Genomic DNA, 21,749 nt, shown 5'->3' on the forward strand with positions numbered 1-21,749 from the left:
CCAGCGACCGGGTTTCGTCGTTACCGACATCATCAGACTGGTGAGAGGCTATACAAATTGTTATGTTATATATAAAAGAAGGCAGGAGTTGATAACCATGATTTGATATAATTTTAAAATAATATAATTATAATATATTTGATATAATATAATTTTAAAAGTGGAAAAGCTAAAAATATTGGTTTTAATCTAATAATAAATTAAAAATGCAATTCCATCACGAAGTGTCAGTGGATAATATAAATCTATTAAAATGAGATATTACATACTGAAACCCTTATGAAATTTAGAAGCCTTTTAGAAGCCGATAGTATTTTCTGGGTATATAATTTATAAGGTATTTATATATATATATATATATATATATATATATATATATATATATATATATATATATATATATATATATATATGTGTGTGTGATGTAATGAAAGGCTTAAAAGAGATAACGAACATACATACAAAATAAAAATGTTAAAATAAATTACCTATCATTATTTATCTCCATAAAATTTTGTCTTTCCAAAACGTTTCCTTTTTTTAAACATTTTCTTACGCCATTTTGCGCCCCGTACTGTACGTAACCCTTTTCACCTTAGACTAAGTTCTTAAAAGTAAATAAATATTTGTTTTTATATTTGATACACTATGTATGTATAACTACAGCAGTCGCTCGAATTGTTTCCTAATTGTGGCTATGTACGAAGCTCTAGAATCTATGATACACATTTGTTGTGACTTATTTGAGCTTGCTAGCGACTAGCAAGAGCAGGCAGGTGGAAGTGATGAAGATGCCGGCCGGGATTGACGAGTATATTCTCCTTTCGCGGATTACTGAAATCAAAAGAGGTCATTTTAGGATCTTGCGGAATGGCAGTGACTATGCGTCAACACAACGTAAAGTAGTGGTAGGTACCTCTAGGATCGGTATCGTTGTGCAAGCGTTGATCTTTGGAAGCCCAGTTGAAACTTCGTTGGATAGCCATCTCCCATTTTTTGTACATCATTTCTCGTTCTGAAAAGATACAAAATGAACGTTTTCACTATTGCCGACAGTCAGTTACGTGCACAGAGAATTAAATAGGGTAGAGTAGTAAGGTAGGCTAGGTGCTACTTAGTAAAGTAGGGTAGGTACTGGTTGCGATTTTATATGTCACGCGGGTGAGATAGGATCTTTTCCTTCTTCTAACTTTTATCCGCACCCCAATGGTGCATAGGGCACTGCTTCATATAAACGCAGTGTTATCTTGATCGTTAACACATGAAGGAAAGGTGATCAGCCCTTCGCTTCAGGTACCAGTCCAGGGTTATATTGAATAAATATTAGAGTGAAAAATCACTTATATTTATCTAACCCCCCCTGGGAATCGATCCCAGGACGTCCAGAATGGTAGCCGAGCGTGCTGACCATTACACAGAGGGAGACTGATTAAGATTAATTACAGAGGATTAATAAAGGTAGGCAGGGTTGTTAGTAAGGTAAGCTAGGTACTACATACTTAGTAAGGTAGGGTAGGTACTGGTTGCGTTTTTATATGTCACTTGAGTAAGTTAGGATAGGCACTGCTTTTCTGCCTATATGGAATGCACACCCCTGCCAAACAGTCGACTGAGCAAAGCCACTAGCTCCATTCTTAAATTTTGATAAAGAAAAGGCGTAGCATTTACCGTGTGCTGTAGTTGTGGGATAGAAGGTATCGGATGGAGAGGGAGGAGCGTGCTGCGGCCACACGTCTATCCCTGGAGCCAGCCCAGCCGCCATGGCAGCTCCTAGAGCCCAGCATTCAGTTTGGTGTGGTCGCACTATAATAAAAGAAAAAAAATACACCATCGTTAAACTATTAATACATTGACTATGGTGTAGTTTGTTAAAGAAATGTAATTTAACACGGGCCATTTCAGATTGAAAGAATGATGACAGAGAAGAATCAATAATATTTTCGTATTATAGTGACCTATCTGCTACACAGCAAAGCAAACATGACAAGAAATTAAACCATGGGTGGCCAACCTTTTCAACAGCCGGGCCAGATTTTAGAAATTCTAAAATCTAAAAGATTTTAGATTTTAAAATTTTTACACCGGGCCGTAAAACAAAATATCTTCTATTACTCAAAGCAAACATATATACATATATATATATATATATATATATATATATATATATATATATATATATATATATATATATATATATATATATATATATATATATATATATATATATATATATATATATATATATAATAATAAAACCCTTATCCGCACCCCAATGGTGCGTAGGGCACTGCGTCATATAAACGCAGTGTTATCTTGATCGTTTACACATGAAGGAAAGGTGATCAGCCCTCCGCTTCAGGAACCAGTCCAGGGTAATATTGAATAAATATGACAGTGAAAAAATCACTTATATTTATTTTACCCCCCTTGGGAATCGAACCCGGGACCTCCAGAACGGTAGCCGAGCGTGCTGACCATTACACTACGGAGGCGGATATATATATATATATATATATATATATATATATATATATATATATATATATATATATATATATATATATACATATATATATATATATACAGCAAATTTATCAAATTAGAGTTAGGCAATAACTATATAAATACAAAAAATAATCAGAAAACTTCTCAGTTATTCTGTTTCTCTTCTCTTCTTTGGTCCAACGTCTTTACTACTTGACGCCATTATATTTTTTTTTCTAGAGATTTATGAAAACAATGTTTGTTGTATTCATACTAAACAAAATTTTGTACCATAATAGGTGCATTTAGGATGGAACTGATGTACTTCCTCATTATCGCGTACCCTCTCTCTATCTCGTCCAGATGTGTATCCGGTACTCATGAAATATTTTTGGCACATATATTTTTTCTACTGTCCGTACGTGATACAGGTTAGCATGGAATGGTTCATAAAAATTATTGTGCGTATTACGTACGCCCATATGTGTAGGATGGTCAACTATCATCTTCCAGATCTCCAAGACTTGCCAGATGGCTGCCAATGTTGGATGTGTTGAAGGCATTAGGGCAACAAGTTGAATCAACGTGATGTCAGATTGATACCCAACTTTTATTTTTTTAAAGGAATAACCCGCAAAGCCTCCAATTTTTTAGTAAGGAAAGGGAAGGTAAATGTGAAAAATACATCACAAACACCCGCAGACCAATCGAAAACAAATCTTTCTTGAATTTATTTTGCACTTGGTGGGAATCGAACCCGCGACGCCAGTTTCGCAGTCGAGCATCTTCCCAACTACGCCACGGCGCCTGTCTCTTGTTCTATGCAGCTTACCTATGGGTATTCCGGTGCAGTCGGCCTGCGCCTGCAGCAGGCGGTGGCGCCGCCCAGCCAGGAGGGAGGGGGGCGGGGGGAGGCGCAGGTCCCGGCGCAGCGCCCGTAGCAGCGCCTCCGTCTGCAGCCCGCAGGACAGCAGCGCCCCCCGCCGCACCGCCGCCGCGTCCGTGCACTCCGACACCCCGCACAGGATGCTGCAACAACACCCACCCTTTCAGGCTCACTCCACCAATACACATATTTCTTTCTTTTTTAAAGGAATAACCCGCAAAGCGTCTATCTTAGATGCTTGTCTGCAGGTGGGATAGTAAGGATAGGGAAGGTAAATGTGAAAAATACATCACACAGACCAATTAAAAATAAATCTTTCTTGAATTAATTTTGCAATTTGGAATCTAAACCGGGACCTCCAGAACTGAGCGTGCTGACCATAACACTACGTAGGCGGACTTGAAATTTTAAAATAACAAAGGCAATCAAAATAGTGCTTACCTTCCGGCGTCCCTGCGCCAGTAGGGGGCGTAGAGGCCCGAGAAGGCGGGCACCAGCAGCACGGGGCCCTGCTCGGGGGGCGGGGGCGCGGGACGCGGGGAGCAGCGGGCCTCCTCTGCCTCCTCCGCCAGCCCCAGCCCTTCCAGCCACTCCAGCGCGGCGCCTGCAAAACCCACCACTCTATCACTTAACCCTTCCCTTACGGTGCCAAAAACTTCCGCCTGCACCGGTGATATGTATTTTGTTCGGAATGTGTATTTAATTACTGATTGTTGCGCAGCATGATCAAATAATTGAATTTGTAAACCATATGAAAATGTGGTTTAAAAACGGGAAAAACATGAATATTCCTAAATGTTGCTTTTATTGACCATAGTTGAAGTTGAAATATAACAATTTGTTATGTTACAAATGTTAGCTCTGGTAATTATATGAAAACGAGAAAAATAATACATCGCAAGTAGCCGCAATAGCTAGCGGAGCAACGCGACCGACGCGTAAGACGATCTGCGCACTACTGGTGCAGTAAACTCGTTACGACGTGCGCGTATAATGTCATGAGAGACGTTTGTGTATTGGTGTTTTTATCCCCGATTTTTTCACAAATTATTTATTTCCGCCGCTGCACATGAATATATTTATATATTAATCTTTTCATGTATTACATAATTATATTAGGGAGGAATACAAAAATTGCGAGCCGGTATCTATTATATTTTATATCGATATTCTCATTTTGAAAGTCGAGTAGTAGTAAATACATATCACAGGGAGGAGAAGGTCAATACTTATTTCTGAAGCAAAGTATTCCAAAAATAATTAATTTGATTGAAATAAAACAATGGGGATAACCCCTGAGTATATTAATTGCTTAAATGTCCTAATCTTTCTTCACAAATCTGGGTTAGCTACATGTAATTAATGACATTAATTGTCATTATCAATAATTCTGCGTCAATGTTATACAGTGTCCTATGGACCATTGGATGCGAATAAGAGTTGAAAAAAGAAAGTGCCAACTGCTATTTCGATGATATAAAAGACAAAACAATATGGATTTTTTTTAAATAAGAATACATAAAAAAATGTGTACCAGCATTTGCCACAGCACCCTCCAAGGCATATATTGTAGGAGCATTCGGCCCCAACTTGAAAGCTACAGTCGTTAGGAGGCCATTCTTAGATCTGATAATGGAAGTTCCTGAAAATTAAAAAAAAAATCAATATTGCATTCTTCAATCATTTTTTACATTTTTTTTTAAATATTGAAATTTTGTCAAACACTTCCACGTTTGTAATCTCAGTCTATATATAGCTCATGAAACCGGCTGTAAAACTGTCAATATTTATGTATTTTGTATGTTCATGTTGGCTGTATAAAGTGAATATAATTTAATTTTTATGTCTAACATTGGCCAGGAATAAAAAAGGGATACATGATTGACAAACTACTATCAAAACAAAAATTAGGGTTAGAACACTTTATTTTACAATTTGGAAAGTCCTAATCTTACATTTCAACAGTTAGGATAAACTATCATTCATTGAGTGACGTAAATCTTGAATTCAATAATATACAAGCAAATGAACTAGAGACAATTATTTATTTACAACGTTTTGGGTTTGACTTTTCTTGTTATCCTTGTTTTGGTTTTGGTTTTTCCTTGTTATTTTTATGCATGAGTTCCAAATTTTTTTAACCTTTCCGGGAGTATTGACGTAAATGAACGTCGAAGTCCGTCTGTCAGTTAGTATGATGTAACTTGTATACCAATGACATCTGTGGATATTTGTGTGTAATTTTGTCATAATTTAAAAATATTTCAAAGAGGTGTTTTTATTTTATTTATTATTTCAACATATTTCTGTCTTCATAAAACATTGATTTAATGAGAAAAAAAATTGTTTTCATGTAAAAAGAATCCACTCAACAGAGAAAGTTGGACATCAATTTTTGTACTCCTGGAAAGGTTAAAGCGTAGTTGTCAATTATGAGTGGAATGGTGAATGTTACACAAGCATAAAGTGACCGCTTAAACCAGCCTATGACATGTTAAAATCTGTGAACACCCAGATTCCCATATTCTTCTTTACCGATGCTGAGATGTTGAAAATGTAATTATTTATTAAACTTCTTCCACAGAATAACCGCAGTAACATACCTGTATTATAGAGTAGGAAGGTTCCAGTTCCAAACGTGCACTCCGCCTGTCCAAACTCCTTACAGTTGTGCCCCAGTAATGCAGCCTGCTGATCCCCCAAACACTGAATATTTACAACAAAAATACGTGCATAAATTAAGGACAAATATACAAGTAACAAAATGTCAAAGATTCATTATTGTCAATAAATATGTATAGGGTGTCAATTTTATTGTTAAGGTTTTTAATTTTTTTTATTTTAGTAGGATCAGTAATTTATTTTAAAAGATTGATTATTATAAGTATGTTGTTGTAATCATTTCTTCTATTCAATAATTGTCCGTATGAGACATGTTTATTTACATGCAGATATATTTATGTATGCAAAAAAAGATAATTTAAGATCATATATCCAGAAATCCTATATCTAGAATATGGCTTTCCTCATCCCACCATAGATGTCTCTATTAAACTCTCGCATACTGTGTTTTGAGTTTGATCAATATATCTAGAAATTTTAAGAATCTGAATATTGTGGTTATTAATTAATTGTGGGTAGAATTGGAAAATGTTACATGTGTGCAAAGTAATCTCTTAAAACCAGCCTATGACGGTAATAAACGCTGTAAATGCCCAGACTTCTTCATCTATGTTGAGATGTCAAAAATAATGTATAAGACGTCATAATTGCACCGTGTGGTGGAATTGTCATGACTATTGGAATGAAGGGATCGTATTAAGGTGGGGACTGACCGGAGCATTTCATTGTAACGCAACATTCGCAGCGAGCATCCGACTTCGGAAGGAGCACTTGGCTCGCTGTACTGAGTATACGAATGCTAGCATCGTAACGTGTTACGTTATGACAAAATGACTCCGGTCAGTCCCCACCTTTAATTGAATAGGCAGTGAGACTTGCAACCTACTCACTCCGGATATGGGCGTCCCGGTGAGCGAGCCGGTGTGGATGTAGCCGTAGATCTCGGAGCAGCTTCGGATGTCCGGCAGGATGGCTCGCGGGACCCCGAACAGGTCGCAGAGGCGCTGCTCCCACTGCAGGCTCTCGATGTCCATGAGCATGGTGCGGGATGCGTTGGTCACATCCGTCACGTGCAGTCCCCCCTTGCTACCACCCGTGAGGTTCTACGGGACAAACAAAACTGTAAGAAATGTGCGTATGTTGGTGCCACATGGACCGCCAAGCACATTCTAGATTTGTCTCTCCTAGAAACCGGTCACTCACTTAGAGCTACCTAGTAATTTACAATTATATTTTTAATAAAAAAAAATATTTGTGTTTTTATTGTTTACATATTTTTGTATTCATACTATTTCTGCTAGCCTAAGCGACTCATTATTAAAAATAGGTATCAACTTGTGGTAGAATGGGTTTGAACCCGGAAACTCTGACTATAGAGTCCGTGACACTAACCACGGGACCACGACCCGACACAATATATTTATAATAACCCAAAGCCAAAGAACTAGCGAATTATTACTGATCATCTTCTACCACCTTGTATACAACAGAAACAAAACGAAATTACTAGGTAGGATAGTAAGGATAGGGAAAGTACATGTGAAAAATATATCATAAACACCCAGACCAATTGAAAATAAATCTTTCTTGAATTTATTTTGCACTTGGCGGGAATCGAACCCGCGACGCCTTGAACTGGCATTTAGATTTATTTGGGGCAAAGAATTTTTAAATGTTGAAATAAAAAAATTAAACCTATTTTCTTTTTTCGAGTTCTCTTACACAATACCACAGCTCATGTTGTACTAAGATTTGAAGGATTGCAAGAGTTTGATGTTTGATTTTTTTATAGCGTGTTTGGCTACGGTGAGGGAGGACTCAGGTCCAATTCCTGACGGCGTCAAAAACAATTGTACATATTATAGATGTATCAACTTGAGATGAAATATCTATCTTTTTTATGAAAGAAGATGGAAATCTGAGCATCCCAAGGCTTATGACCTTAAGCCAGCCAAATGCCAAGTCAATCAAGTTGATATTGCGTCAATCTGACGCAGTGCCATTAGGTGTGGGGGTAGGGATGAATGCAAGGCTAAGATACGCATTATCTATAAAATTAAGAAACATGTGTTGAGATGGTTTGGACATGTGGAATGAATGAGTGAGGAAAGAACAGTAAAACAAATTTATGAGAAGAATGAACCATCTCAAAGCACCTTTCTTAATTTTATCAATAATGATTATCTCAGCTTTGCATTCCTTCCTTATTTCACTATTCGCACATCTATCATACATCGTTTTGTCGCATTCTTCTGAGAGATCGCATTTCAATTATAAAATGGAAAATCACAAAGTTAGTGTTTCAATTATAAATTGATTTAAATTTATCGGAATAAATAAATGATGGGAAGTTGTCGAGTTAGTTGTGATGTAATAATACCCATATCAGCCAGGAGTCCATGGTGCCCGCCTTGCAGTCCAGCTCGGGGGAGAGCAGCCCGTGGTGGCGCAGCAGCCAGGCCAGCTTGGGGGCGGAGAAGTAGGAGCTCAGCGGCAGCCCGGTGGCGTGCGACACCCACTCCTGCCCCACCTCGTCCAGGATCTCTTCCCCGCGGCTGTCCGTCCACACTGCGACGGAAACCATTCAATAATTACATAAACAATCATAAACATAAATCAAAACTAAAATATTATTTTCATTAATTGATTCGGCATTCACTTTGTGGTAAAATCTATCCATTTTTAATTAATGTTTTACTTAATACATATATCTATTTCTTAAAATCTACTGTGACACGTGTTTCGATGCCATCATTTTCAAACACCGTATGTTACACCATACGGTGTTTGAAAATGATTCGGAATGCATCGATACACGTGTCACAGAAGACTTTAAGAAATAGTGGTATTTACTAAGTAAAACATTAATTAAAAATCTAAAATATTATATTTCATGATAGCTGTTTTGCCTTGTAAGGGCATTATCAAACTGCCAAACAACCACACACATGTATATAACCACCCTACCTTTGGGTTATTATCCAAAGCGAGTGTTTTTGCCTAGAATTTTCACTCATGAATTACATGAAATTGAACATAAAGAGTAAATTCACTCACGAGTAGTCACAGGCTATGAAACTTAAAATGTTGAAGCCTGAGTAGGGTCATGAGAAGCGGTGTTGCATAAGCGTAGCTAGATTTCAGAGCCACGTGGACGTTAGGTAATTTAAAAAAAGGTAATATCCAAAAAGTACGTGAAAAATCGTCAGGTTTTTTTTTCATAATATTTCTCGATAACAATACTTATTTACAATGTACCAGACAAGTTTACCTATTTATGACCCTTTGCAAGCCGTAGAATCTCAGCATAAGATGTCACTGGAATTTTTTCGTTATTGTTATGACATTTTATTGAATATTTTTACAAATATATTTTGTATTGAATGTAATATATCAATCAACATAATCTCAACATATTCTGCAAACATTGCAGAAGTATGTCTTCGTCAAACCCTTATCCGCACCCCAATGGTGTATAGGACACTGCATCATATAAAGGCAGTGTTATATTGATCGTTAACACATGAAGGAAAGGCGATCAGCCCTCCGCCTAAGGTACCAGTCCGGGGTAATATTGAATAAATATTAGAGTGAAAAAATCACTTATATTTATTCGACCCCACCTGAGAATCGAACCCGGGACCTCCGCTATGGTAGCTTAGCATGCTGACCATATTCATACCTACTGATTATGTATTCCGATTTTTGATCTGACCTCTTTCAAATATTTGAAATACTTAATTATGCCAAGTTTTCCTCACTTTTCCTCTTTTCAATTACAATCGTCTCATAAATTTGTTTTACTCTTCTTTCCTCATCCATTCATTCCACATGTCCAAACCATCTCAACACATGTATCTTAATTTTAAAATAATAATAAAAAAATTCTATTCCAGCTTGACTAAGTGGTGGGTGCAAAACTTAGTCAGCCATATATGTTTTACAACATATATTGATAGTGCTTTTTTCAGACTTACATTCATTCTTTATATCACCATTCAAACTTCTATTGTACATCGTTTTGCTGTACATTCATCTGAAAGATAGCATGTTGACTGCATTCAGTCTACTTTCATCCTTCTTTTGCCTACTCCATGCTTCACTTCCATACATTGAGGTAGGGTTATTTTAACCAATATACTAACAAATAGCATTGTCTAGAGGCAGTCCAGTCTTGTAATTCCACAGCAGTGTAGTTTCTCTCTGGTTAGTGATCCCAACAGTCACTATGTCTCCCGGGTTGATGTCCAGTTTGCGCAGGTTGTCTATGGACACCTAGATGTTAAACAAAAATTGCAAATTATAGGTAATATAAATTACAAACTCAAAATTTTGTAAATAAAATAACTGGTAAAATCGTAAGCTAAATAAAATTTTTAAATTCATGTTATCAGGCGGGTCTCAAGTATGTGAATATAATCCAGGATTGGATTCGGATCATGCATACAAACGGAAAGAGCCCGCTTAATAAAAGCTTTCCTCATTCCAACATAGATGGATGTTGTGAACTCGCACATACTGTGTCACGAGTTTGATCAATATTATCAAAAAGTTCCAAAAATTTTAGTCCTGTGGTTGTCATCATGGGTAAAATTGGTAAATGTTACACATGTGTAAAGCGATCACTTAACTAAGCCTATGATGGTCGTAAGCCCTGTAAATCCCCAGACTTTCATATTCTTCTTCATCTATGTTGACATGTTAAAAAAATAATTCTTAAGTGGAGATAATCCAGATTTGTGAACAAGTATTTGAACACACTCAAAGTCTTGGAAATAATGTTATCAGGAATATGTATTTTGATGGTAATAAATGTTAAAAAAACTGATTTCATTTTTTATTTATCATGCCCGCAATAAGGGGTACCCAAGTCTGAGACTATTCTTGTAGTGGTACGCAGGAAATAGTGATGGGGAATCACTGTAGTGATGTGACAGGAGTTGCAAGAGATAACTGAAGTGGGAATGAGTGTACCTCTATGCACTCCAGAACTGCATTCCATATTTCCAGGGGATCCTGTTCGGACCATCCTTTCTTTCGGTGATATGTTTTAATGGGGATTTGATGATAAGTCAACATCTCGGACGTTCTTGCCGCAAAAACCTGCAAAAACAGTGACAATTTTGGTTAATTGAATAGGGAAAACTAACTACTTATTACTATTTATTTAACTTAATCAACAATTATATGAAGGCAAGATTATCAGTTCTGCGCTGGATTAAGGAATGGAATATATTTGATGGGATACAATATATTTTTATATAATTTATTAAAACATCTTTATTTTTATCGGATAATATATTTTTTTTAAACACACACATGCAAAACTGTATTTGAACCATCCTACGGCGAATGAACCGATTTTTCCCCTACATTATCTAAATAAAGACTCAATGCTTAAGAGGTAAGGTTTGCAGTTTTTTTATTCACCACAAAAATTACTCAATTTACATGTTCATCTTTAGTTATTATTCGATTGAAATGTGAGTTTTGGCACTACTCAAACTGATTTTATAACCCTTTCATGAGATCATCCAAGAAAATGAGAACATCGACAGAGATAACCTAAGTTATTTGTCAATTATAAATGTTTTACCATAAAGCGAGCGCTGGACGTGCTCTCGTCGATAGACCCTACTAGGGGTCCAAATCGACCGAACTGTCTCATTTTGCATATTTAATATCAATCATTAATTACTTCACCATTATAAATTTACTTTTTTATCGGACTGTCGGCCCTTCAAAATCTCGCGAAAATGACATTTATTTGAATCATTTTTCTATGATTATGAGGTAACACTTAAAAGTATTACCAGAATATGAAAAAAATCCAAGAACGGTACCTACTTAAAACCTACTTATAAATGTAAAGTCAAATCGAACCAGGTTGCTGAAGCGAGTGTTTTTGCCTAGAATTTTCACTCATAAATTACATGAAATTATAGTAAATTTAAACACAAAGAGTAAATCCACTTATGAGTAGGCATAGGCCATGAAACTCAAAAAGTTGAAGCCTGAGTAGGGTCATGATAAGCGGTGTTGCATAAGCCGTAGCTAGATTTCAGAATCACATGGACGTTAGATAATTAAAAAAAACAGGTTGCTGAATTATTGGGGAGATGTCAGAATCCGTCTCAAGGGGTACTTTTCATGCATAAAATTTAGCGCCTGAAATTTGGCTGCTGGATAGGAATAGAGTTTTAACTGCATTTTCAAATTATGACAGAAAATCTTACCGTTATAAACTACTTTTGATGGTTTAAATTTTTCTAAAACGACGTTTTTACGTCAAAGAACTCAATGTTTTGCGTCATCGGATTGAAAGCCACGAGTTAAAAATTTTGATCCAGGTCTCTTTTTTTGTTCGTAATGCTTACATTGATAACAAATTTTGAATGGGAACATCTTAGGCGACGATTAGATAGTCAATAATTTGACGAGTTAAATTTCTGGATGCATCACTTTTGATATCAACGGTTTCCGATAGTTGCGTCGTGATTTTTTGTTTTCTAAAATACAGTTGAAACATGATACAGCAACTATCATCGATATTGATGCACAGGAGCCGCCACTTGCACCTGTACCTTCATTTTCAGAAGCGTGCACACTTTTTGAAATATTGAAATTCAATAGCTGATGCCAAAAAATGGTAATTGGAAAGCCGAGAATATACTGTTGACTTATGGAAATAACCCAGTAAAAAAATAAATGTAGATCACAGATTATTTACAATGCCATAAAATTTCTTTTTTTTTTGGTTCTGTTCGACAAAATATACCTAATTTGATTCAAGCAACATCAGTTATTATAAAAATGAGTAATATATGATGTACAGTGTTGTTGAAATTATTGTGCACCTATTTACTATTTACAATCAGATCTAAACAAGATTCTAAAAGACTTTGGTTTGTGTGAAGAGTTGAGGTTTGATCAATTATGTATGATCAACAGTTTGAAAGGAAAACAAGTAAAATTATATTTCTCCAAAGGAATAAAGAATATACTCGATCATTTTTCGTATTCTAAGTATAATATAAATTTAGAACAAAATTTATGAAATAAATTTTGAATAAAAAATGTACTTCATCTATGACGAAATTTTAATTTGACCTATTCCTATTATTACTATAATAAGCAATAATAAAAAAAATAACCTTGAATTCCCCACACGGGCAGATTACGTTTTAAAAAACAGATGATTTTTACGAGTGATGATACAAATGGAATGGAAAGGTGAAAATATTGCCTTCTCATTCGTTTTAGAATAAAATTGTACGAGCCTCTCTCTCCCTCTTTGTAAAACTTTAAAGCACGGTTCTCTACCTGTGCAGAGTACCTGTAACGCAGGTATGCCTATACGGTGATATGACGTCACAACGGAGAGTGGATTTAAAAAAGTGTTAATCTTTCATTGGGATACAAATTTTAGTTTGATACGATTAAAAAATAAGATAAACGTATTGAAAAAGTAATAGGTACAAAATACTTACATACAGTATCTACTCAATGAATTAGGGCCACGCAGAATTTCACGCAATTTCTCAATTCAAACAGGAATAACTCAGAGAAAACCTTGAATAAAACAACATTGAATTTTATTTACACATGAACACTTTATTACGCTTAAATTATGCATATATTTTTATATAAATATAGTTAGTATTTAGTATTTCCACCGTTGGCAGAAATAACTGCCTCAATTCTTTTTGGCATACTTAAAATGCACTGTTTTATCATGTTTTTTATTTCTTCGTCTTCTGACCAAATTTTTTGAATATTTTTTTTTAGACAGTCTACTGTCGGATTTGGAAATGAGTATACCTTATTTTTTAACATGCTCCATACGTTTTCTATAGGATTAAGGTCCGGAGAATTTCCAGGCCAGGGGAGCAAAGGCAGATTTTTGTTAGACAAAAATTTTATTATTGATTTAGCCCGGTGGCAAGGTGCCCCATCCTGCATGAAGGTGTATGGACCTTCTGTTGGGTCGAGTGTATGGTAGAAGGGCAATAAAATTCGTTCGAGGACCTGCTTATAGGAATTTTGGTTCATTGTTCGTTCCACGAAAAACAACGGCCCAGGTAAATTGTTAATAATACATGACCATATCATTGTTGCAGGGGGGTGTTTGATAACTTTTACCACACAGGCCTCATTGTAACGTTCCATTGGTGTTCTCCTGACGAATCGACGGCTCTCTGTCACGGCTTCTAACCGGCACTCATCACTAAAGATGACCTGAAAAATAATGAAAATTTAAGTTTAATTTAAATATAAAAGATTATTTACTAAAATGATATGTTGAAAACTCAATTTAAATAAATACCTTTTTCCAATCATCTACCGAGTAATTTCGATGTAGCCTGGCCCATTTTAATCGATCCGCTTTCATTCATGGTGTCAATTTTGGTACTTTTACAGGGCGCCTGCATTTCAGATTTACTTCGTAAAGACGTCGCCTCAGTGTTGATACCGATATATTTATACCCTCTTCTTCCAATTTTATTTTTAATGTTTTTGCTGATGCACTACGGTTTTCTAAGGCACTTTGAACGATTTTTCGATCAGTCCTCGGTGTCGTTTTTCTAATCCTACGACAGTTCTTTCGCCGATTGCTGGTGGCGGGTGACTGATTTTTTATTGATTTTGAAATTCTGTCCACTGTTTGACGAGAAACGTTTTCTTTTTTTGAAATTTCTCTATTAGATAGTATTCCTAATTTCAGTAGCACTATAACACTAGACTTTTTGTCCTCAGAAATGTCTTTACTTTTTCCCATTTTGTCCTTTTCAAAAAAAACACTTGTGTTTACAAAAAAAAATCATACTTTATGCACTAAAATTAAAAATTAAGTTTTTTTCACAAGACACGATAACTATATAACCTCTCTGAACAAAACAACAACCAGAACTCAAGAAACTTCACTAATAAATGAGATAGGACTATTTTTTGAACTTTCAACTATCTGTCTACCTGTGCTAGTTAGGGACCTTTCTCAGAAAAAGGGTTTGAAATTTTGTAAAGGCTTAAATAATCCAGGTATATTTTACATATTATTGAAGGTAATATACATGATATTAGATGTCAATAGAAAACTTAAAGTATTTATGTAAAATAAATATAATAATCCAAAAGATTTCAGAGTATTCAAAAAAATAATGGGTGGCCCTAATTCATTGAGTAGATACTGTATGATGTTTCTGTTGATTTTGCTCTCTATATTAATACACATTATTTTATAGACCTATATACATATATGTGTCTATGTGAGTAACAGAACATGTAATAGAAACACAATAAATACTAGAAGTGAACATATCAGTAACCAGAAAAATGAAGGCGTTTGTGAGAGATTTTTTTTTATCACATGACGTTAAGTTTATCCTAAAATACGCCAATTTTGTTGAATTTGATGGATTTTTTTAGCAAAGAAATGAAATAAAACATTTGTCTTGTGAAACTTTGAAGTACGTAATATTTAACGGACATGTTGCTTTGTAATTAAATATTAAAAAAAATTTAAATATTGCAAGCATTCAACAGAAACATTTTCAATAAATAAAATTCAAAGAAATTGTTATAAGTTTATAGTTTGTTATAAAGTGCAGATTTCAAAATAAAATAACGGCATACCTTTGAATAAGCCACCTCGGTTAGCCATCTGCAGACTTAGCCGCGTGGATTGTCCAACAGAATTTCAGTTTTCTTCTCGGAGGAGTTGCGCGCGCAAGTGTTTTGCCCGCCGAACGCGATCGTAAAATCAAATTCAAATTTTAAACTGTGAAGTGGTGTTTTTTGACATAATCCTTAAGAAAAACTGTGAAACTGACTTGTTACTTAAATTTAAATATTACAAATTTGGAATCAATCATATTCTTAGGCTGTTTAGTGTGCCATTTACTATCTTGGGAATGAATTTGTGTGGTGGATAACTAAGTACCTAACGTGTTTGTGTTGTTTTGGAGTTAGAAGGACCATCTCAAGACGTTTCGTGTTCAAAAAATAAAAGGTTATTCGATTTAATTATTATACTTGTTGATTTATTTTTTATGCAAAAATTCTCGAATAATAATAAAATGATATTAATATGCTGATAATCCATATTGCTAAAATGTCAAGTAATGTCGCAAAAATTCAATCACAGGGTGAATGGTTTGTTTACACGCTCTCTACGTTGCTACCATTTTACTAACGATTTCAAATTTAAATGTCTAACTGCTTGCAGTCAGATATGGTGCGAGTAGAAAAGGATTGAAGTGTTTTTTGAAAATTTATTTCAATATTTTATGCTCCGTGATCGCGGTACTAGCAAATAGCAGTAATATATCGCTCACTCCTTTCAACAACGTCATATATCAAAAATCGTTTTCAGATTTTTTTTCAGTTGAGCATGTTTTCCAAATGCATAGAAAATGTACTATATCCCAGCAAAAGCGGCATATTTTTAACTTTATATTTACCCGCTACAGGACAGAAAGCGTTGTTTTTGCATTTTGAAGATAAAATATTACTTATTTATATATATTTTTTTAAATATACAAAATATTTTTCAAATGGAGAAAAAACCTTCAGATTTTACCTAAAAAGATCTGTTGCACAGTAAAAAGTTCAATAAATGGCTTGATATTTATTTTTAATACATTTTATTATATTTTAAAAAATTAAAAACCATCTCCTGAAAAATCAAGTTTTTTTTATTTATGACGTTGTTGAAAGGAATGAGCGATATTTCAAAATAAAAGCCTAACAAACGATAAATCGCGAATTAATTTTCTTTAAACCCAGCTAACGTTTGACGTCATTTAATTTTATTCTGAAAACACCGTTTTTGTATTGAAAAAATAAGTTTTTCTTCGAAATAAATATATGGTTTTAAAAAGCAGAGTTATTGATATGCAAAGGAGTTAAAAAAAATATGAAAATATTTTTTCAATATGTACTCATGTACTCAAAAATTCAATATTTAAATATTAATTTTTTTTTTTAACTAACTAGTTAGTTAGTTAAAAAATCAATAAATTAGGCATGAAGTGACGTCCGGCTCTCAGCGCAGACGGGCGCTTACTGAATTATATTATTGCGATTAAGGCCTTAAGTGTCCTAATTTAGGTTGCATTATGTATGTAATTGCATCTCATTCGGTGCACCAATGATTACACTTTTTACGTTCCTAAATTGGGGTTAATTCGACCATTATTAGATTTGGTTTTAGAAGCTCTGGCTAATTAAAAAAAACTCGGTCGATTATGATGTGGTCGCAATGAGCCGAACAACAGTTAAATGTTAATTACTGTTACAATTAATTTCCCCATTTTAATCTTATTAATTAATATTTCTAATTAAAATTACTCGTGTCTTGTAACACTATCAAGTGGTTCGTTTAAGTTTAAATCTTTAGACAAATTAACAATACTTTTTTATATGTATTAAAAGCATTGTCAACTTTGTGGTATGACAATATAACGCTCTCCTTATCATTCATCGTTCACTTTGCGTAATCCACTTAAACTTTAAAGTATTACACAACGTGAGCGATGAATGATAAATAAAGTGTTAATAATAATTTATTTATTTTAAAAGCACCTTAGTAGGATAAAGAGTATAATACCTTTATACACTAAGGAGTTATTTTTACTTTTTCGAAATCTCAACAAAGATGAAGACGAATTTGGAAGTATGAGATCAAAAATATAAATATAACTCCTAAGTGGAGATATTCTAGATGTCGCTCACTCCTTTCAACAACGTCATATATCAAAAATCGTCAATTTTCAGCTGTTCATGTTTTCGGGATGCCCAGAAAATGTACTATATCCCAGCAAAAGCGGCATATTTTTAACTTTATATTTACCCGCTACAGGGCAGAAAGTGTTGTTTTTGCATTTTGAAGAAAAGGTATTGTTTAATTATTTTTAAAATATACTAAATATTTTTCAAATGGAGAAAAAACATTCAGAATTTACCTAAAAAGATCTGTTGCACAGTAAAAAGTTCAATAAGTGGCTTGATATTTATTTTTAATACATTTCATTATATTTTTAAACTTTAAAAACGATCTCCTGAAAAATAGAGTTTTATTTTTATTTTTGACGTTGTTGAAAGGAGTGAGCGATGTGTGAACAAGTATTTGGACACACTCAAAATGTTGTAAACAAAATTATCACTGGGAAAAATTATCACTAAAATGCTGGGCAAATTATCACTAGGCCCTCTTTATACATCAAATATTGACAGCTATCATATTCAATTGCATACTGCATCATTTCTCATGTGCTTGATTTGGAAAGTCAGTAACTAACAAACTAACCGTTAAAAACTAGTACATAAAAGTTCCTACCCCCGTTCTTGAAATATCATACTTGAACAGAGACCGCAAACTCCGCATTAACAGTATAGTACGCGGATCTAAGCCAACCAGTGGTAAGGCTTGCGGTTGGGATGCGTAATGACGTCACACTTGATAAGTGATTCGCACTATTTAAGGGTAGATAGTGTAATCCTTTATATCTCTCTTATTTCTTTACAGGCCAATAAGAAAAGCCCCAATTGTCTTGTACATTTTAAGTCGAAAAATCCTGATGTAACAATACGAAAAAGAAAGTTATGGCTAGTATATATACACTACTACTACATCTACCATTACGCCGTTTCCCCGCAGGGGTAGGTAGAGAGGATGGAACGCCACACTCGTCTGTCATGACATACACTCTTCGCTTCCTTCACATCCATACATCTAATCATACATGCCTTCCTTTACGCAGACTTTTGACACCAACAGATTTAAGGTTCTGATTCATCTGATCGCGCCAATTCTTTTTCGGACGTCCCCGTTCAGTTCTCCCGCTTACATTCGCCACATATACTTATTTGGTCATTCTTTCGTTATCCATTCGCTTCACATGTCTATACCACCTTACAGAACTCTTCTTAATCTTTTCAATAATCCCTAGTTCAGCCTTAGATTAGTTTCTACTATCTTTGTTGTTAATTCTGTCATATCATGATTATATTTGCATTTAAAATTTATCAATAATATGTCCTCCATGGTCACTGGGATTTCTCGTACCGAGGACACATTTAACAATATTTTTTAATCAATTCATTTTCTAGTTATCTGTCAAGAGTCATGCAATTATTAATGTCGTTCGTATTGATTCTCCTTGCGTATGTTATGTAAGTAGGTACAAGGATATATTAGCATATTTAGTTTATATATCATAAAATGACAGTGAATGTGTATAGTTAATAATAAATTAATAAGGTTGATCCCTAAAAACAATACAATATTCAATATCTTATATCAATTAAGATTTGTCACATAGTTTATTTATTTGTCTTACTCGTATTGTCATATTTTCTAAATAAGACACCACTAAAGCTGATAGATCTTGAATGTAGTATGGAGTTTTTTTTTTATAAAACTTCGACCATGTGTGATATGGTCGATTTATGCTTGATGTGTGTTTTTTATCTTCACAAATACCTCAAATTGGTCATTTTGTGCGTTAAATTGTGCGAAACCGGAATATTAACAAACTCGTAGTCTGTGCCATTATATTAGTCGTATGCATGTCACTAATAGCTCGTGTATATGGTACTACGAGTAATGCACAAGATCTACATCGTATGGTTATGTTGAAAGCAAATAATGGCTTTCTATGGTCGCAGTTTGAAGAGGGCCATTCAATAAATAGACAGTGAAGGTAGAAAGTGTCCTAAAGAGGCTCCGCCCCCCCGCCTCGGGCCGCGCTGGCCGAGCGTTCCTTAGAAAGTGCATCGGCTGAGAACAGTTATACGGTTTACATCGAATACTGATCGCAAACGTGTTCTCAATGCCGAACGAGAATATCTCCGATCCCAGTGTCAAGGTTGTTAGAACGAATTTTAGAATCGAAAAAACTACCATGTGCATAATAATATGTAATGTGTATTCCGAACACGTCTCGTTGATTGAAGAGATGCTGATGTACCCGGATTTCTTCATCACACTTTGATTTATGTCTCGAGTTTTTACTTGATTGGCGATTCAAAGCGTGTGACAAATATATTGTTCCTAAAAACAATTTGAAAGAAGTTTCTTTACGGATCATGTATTATGTAGGTTCACTAACAATGTCTTCGAGATAAAGTAACAAAATATTGTAACAGGTCTATTCTATAAATGTTTTCAACGATTACTTCAAACCTAATGAAAAAAAAGGAGAAAAAAAACACAACTTTGTATGTCACATGTCTTTGATCTATCATAGTATCTTCATAATAATCATAATATCATAGTATCTTTATAATTAATCGTAATTTTAGCATACCTAATACCTATATTGATTGATATTTTATGCCAGCAAATGTCATCTTAAAAGTCGAATAGAAGAAATCGAAAAAAAACAAACAATATCAGTACAGATTGGTGGAAAAAAATCGGTAGATTCATTGGACTTTTACAGTTTCATCGAAAAAAATCAGGTTTTCAAGGCCCAAAAGTATTAATTGACTTTTTCTGGGCGCGAGCTCCCCCTAGGCGCGAAGCCTTGTGAGGCAGTGATATTTATGAAGGTCCAAGATAAAGCGATGTTGCTTAGAATGCCAAAGGATTCGCATTTCTGGGAGCCCTGAGGATGACGCAGGATCCTTCCACATCAGAAGGAACTACCATACTTGGTTATGAGAAACGAGGACCAGGGTCAGGAGAAGAATAATGACCCCAGAGTGTCTCGGTAGGTGTGTGGCATCACGATGGCCGAAAGGGGGCCGACTCGGCTGTAGCCGGCAGCGAGCAGTGTGTAGTGGCCCACTTAACGAAGAAGAGATGAGATATTCGAGTTGCTCAACAGTTGCTGTCAGTAACAACCTGTTCCGCCGATTACTGTTACTTCTCCTCATCTCAGGATCCGGTTCCTCCTGCCATCGTGACACGGGGACGCGCGGACAAACCGGACACTGCCAACAAGCAAAAAATGAACGGATAAAAGAACTCTAGGACTTGGTTGCAATCGATCAATAAATACTCCTCGCGACTGCTCTGGACGTTTCTTCTCTCGAAACTAGATTTAAAATTCAAATCTAGTAATACTTTCAACTAACTTAATTAAGCCATAATTGATTATGAAGTGTTATAAAGTAAATACCGACACAGTAAATAAATATTCAAAAGATAAATTAATTTTGTTTTTAACTGAAATCGAATAAATAAAATAAAATAACAACTATGTAGTTTTTTCCACATGAATTATATTTGACCAGCAACCGGGTTCCGTCGTAATCGATATCATCAGACTGGTGTTATTTTATTCTATAAAATGCAGTTCCACCAAGAAATGTCAGTACAAAACTTAAATCGAATTGATAAGAAACAAAGTTTTGAAAAATTAATTAATAGGGTATTTTTTAAATGTAGGTATTTTCCGCGTTTTGTTTACGAAATATATTTTTTTCTCTGTTTACGTAATTAAATATTTTTTTTAACAAAAAAGGTTTTTTTTGGGTTATTCCTGAGTGGTGAATATTTAATGTAAGAAATGGTTAGGGTACCGAAACATGCCCAAAGAAACTTCCTATATTTGGGTAACTCAATATGGGCACATACATAATACATGCACTGAAGGCCTCCCAAGGAGAAAACCCCTTTGAATTGCAAATGTTCAATGTGAAATGCAGTACCTCGCAGCATTATTTGCAAAAAAAGCATTGTATTGTACAAACTGCGTATCAAACTGTCTATCGCTAGTCTACCCATAGATGTATTGAGTAGGGAAGAGGT

General features: G+C 34.9%; 2 protein-coding genes across 4 annotated transcripts in view; one reads left to right on the forward strand and one right to left on the reverse strand.

The window, feature by feature from the left end:
* Nucleotides 1–392: 392 nt before the first annotated feature.
* LOC148308735 (glycerol kinase 3-like) lies at nt 393–15,736 on the reverse strand. 2 transcript variants are annotated; one of them, XM_088261230.1, is made up of 12 exons: nt 15,626–15,736; nt 10,967–11,095; nt 10,138–10,267; nt 8,373–8,560; nt 6,883–7,095; nt 5,974–6,076; nt 4,905–5,012; nt 3,812–3,974; nt 3,317–3,513; nt 1,669–1,803; nt 917–1,015; nt 393–834 (listed from the first exon to the last, which is right to left on the reverse strand). In XM_088261230.1, the coding sequence occupies exons 2-12, from the start codon at nt 11,069–11,071 to the stop codon at nt 740–742; spliced, it is 1,536 nt and encodes a 511-aa protein (XP_088117356.1). In that variant the 5' UTR covers nt 11,072–11,095; nt 15,626–15,736; the 3' UTR covers nt 393–739. The 2 variants fall into 2 exon arrangements, with proteins under 2 accessions (XP_088117356.1, XP_088117355.1); XM_088261229.1 differs by lacking the exon at nt 15,626–15,736 and adding an exon at nt 11,589–11,766.
* A 123-nt stretch (nt 15,737–15,859) lies between these two features.
* The window catches only part of sas (stranded at second transmembrane protein), an 83,520-nt gene continuing 77,630 nt past the window's right edge, over nt 15,860–21,749 (forward strand). For both annotated transcript variants that reach the window (XM_088261227.1, XM_088261228.1), the window contains exon 1: nt 15,860–16,001. The gene's annotated coding sequence lies outside the window, so the exon portion shown is untranslated. The remainder of the gene's footprint in view (nt 16,002–21,749) is intronic.

The sequence above is a fragment of the Brachycentrus maculatus genome, unplaced genomic scaffold (assembly GCF_059751285.1).
Source record: "Brachycentrus maculatus isolate JH-2025_06_01 unplaced genomic scaffold, ASM5975128v1 h1tg000152l, whole genome shotgun sequence".
NCBI lineage: Eukaryota > Metazoa > Arthropoda > Insecta > Trichoptera > Brachycentridae > Brachycentrus > Brachycentrus maculatus.

Excerpts from the sequence above, each read along its gene's own strand:
- LOC148308735 (XM_088261229.1), bottom strand. The coding sequence starts at position 11,660 with ATGAGACAGTTCGGTCGATTTGGACCCCTAGTAGGGTCTATCGACGAG. Across the intron at positions 10,268-10,966 it reads CAGTTCTGGAGTGCATAGAG|GTGTCCATAGACAACCTGCG; the intron begins GTACACTCATTC and ends TTTAACATCTAG. Across the intron at positions 1,016-1,668 it reads TCCCACAACTACAGCACACG|AACGAGAAATGATGTACAAA; the intron begins GTAAATGCTACG and ends GTATCTTTTCAG.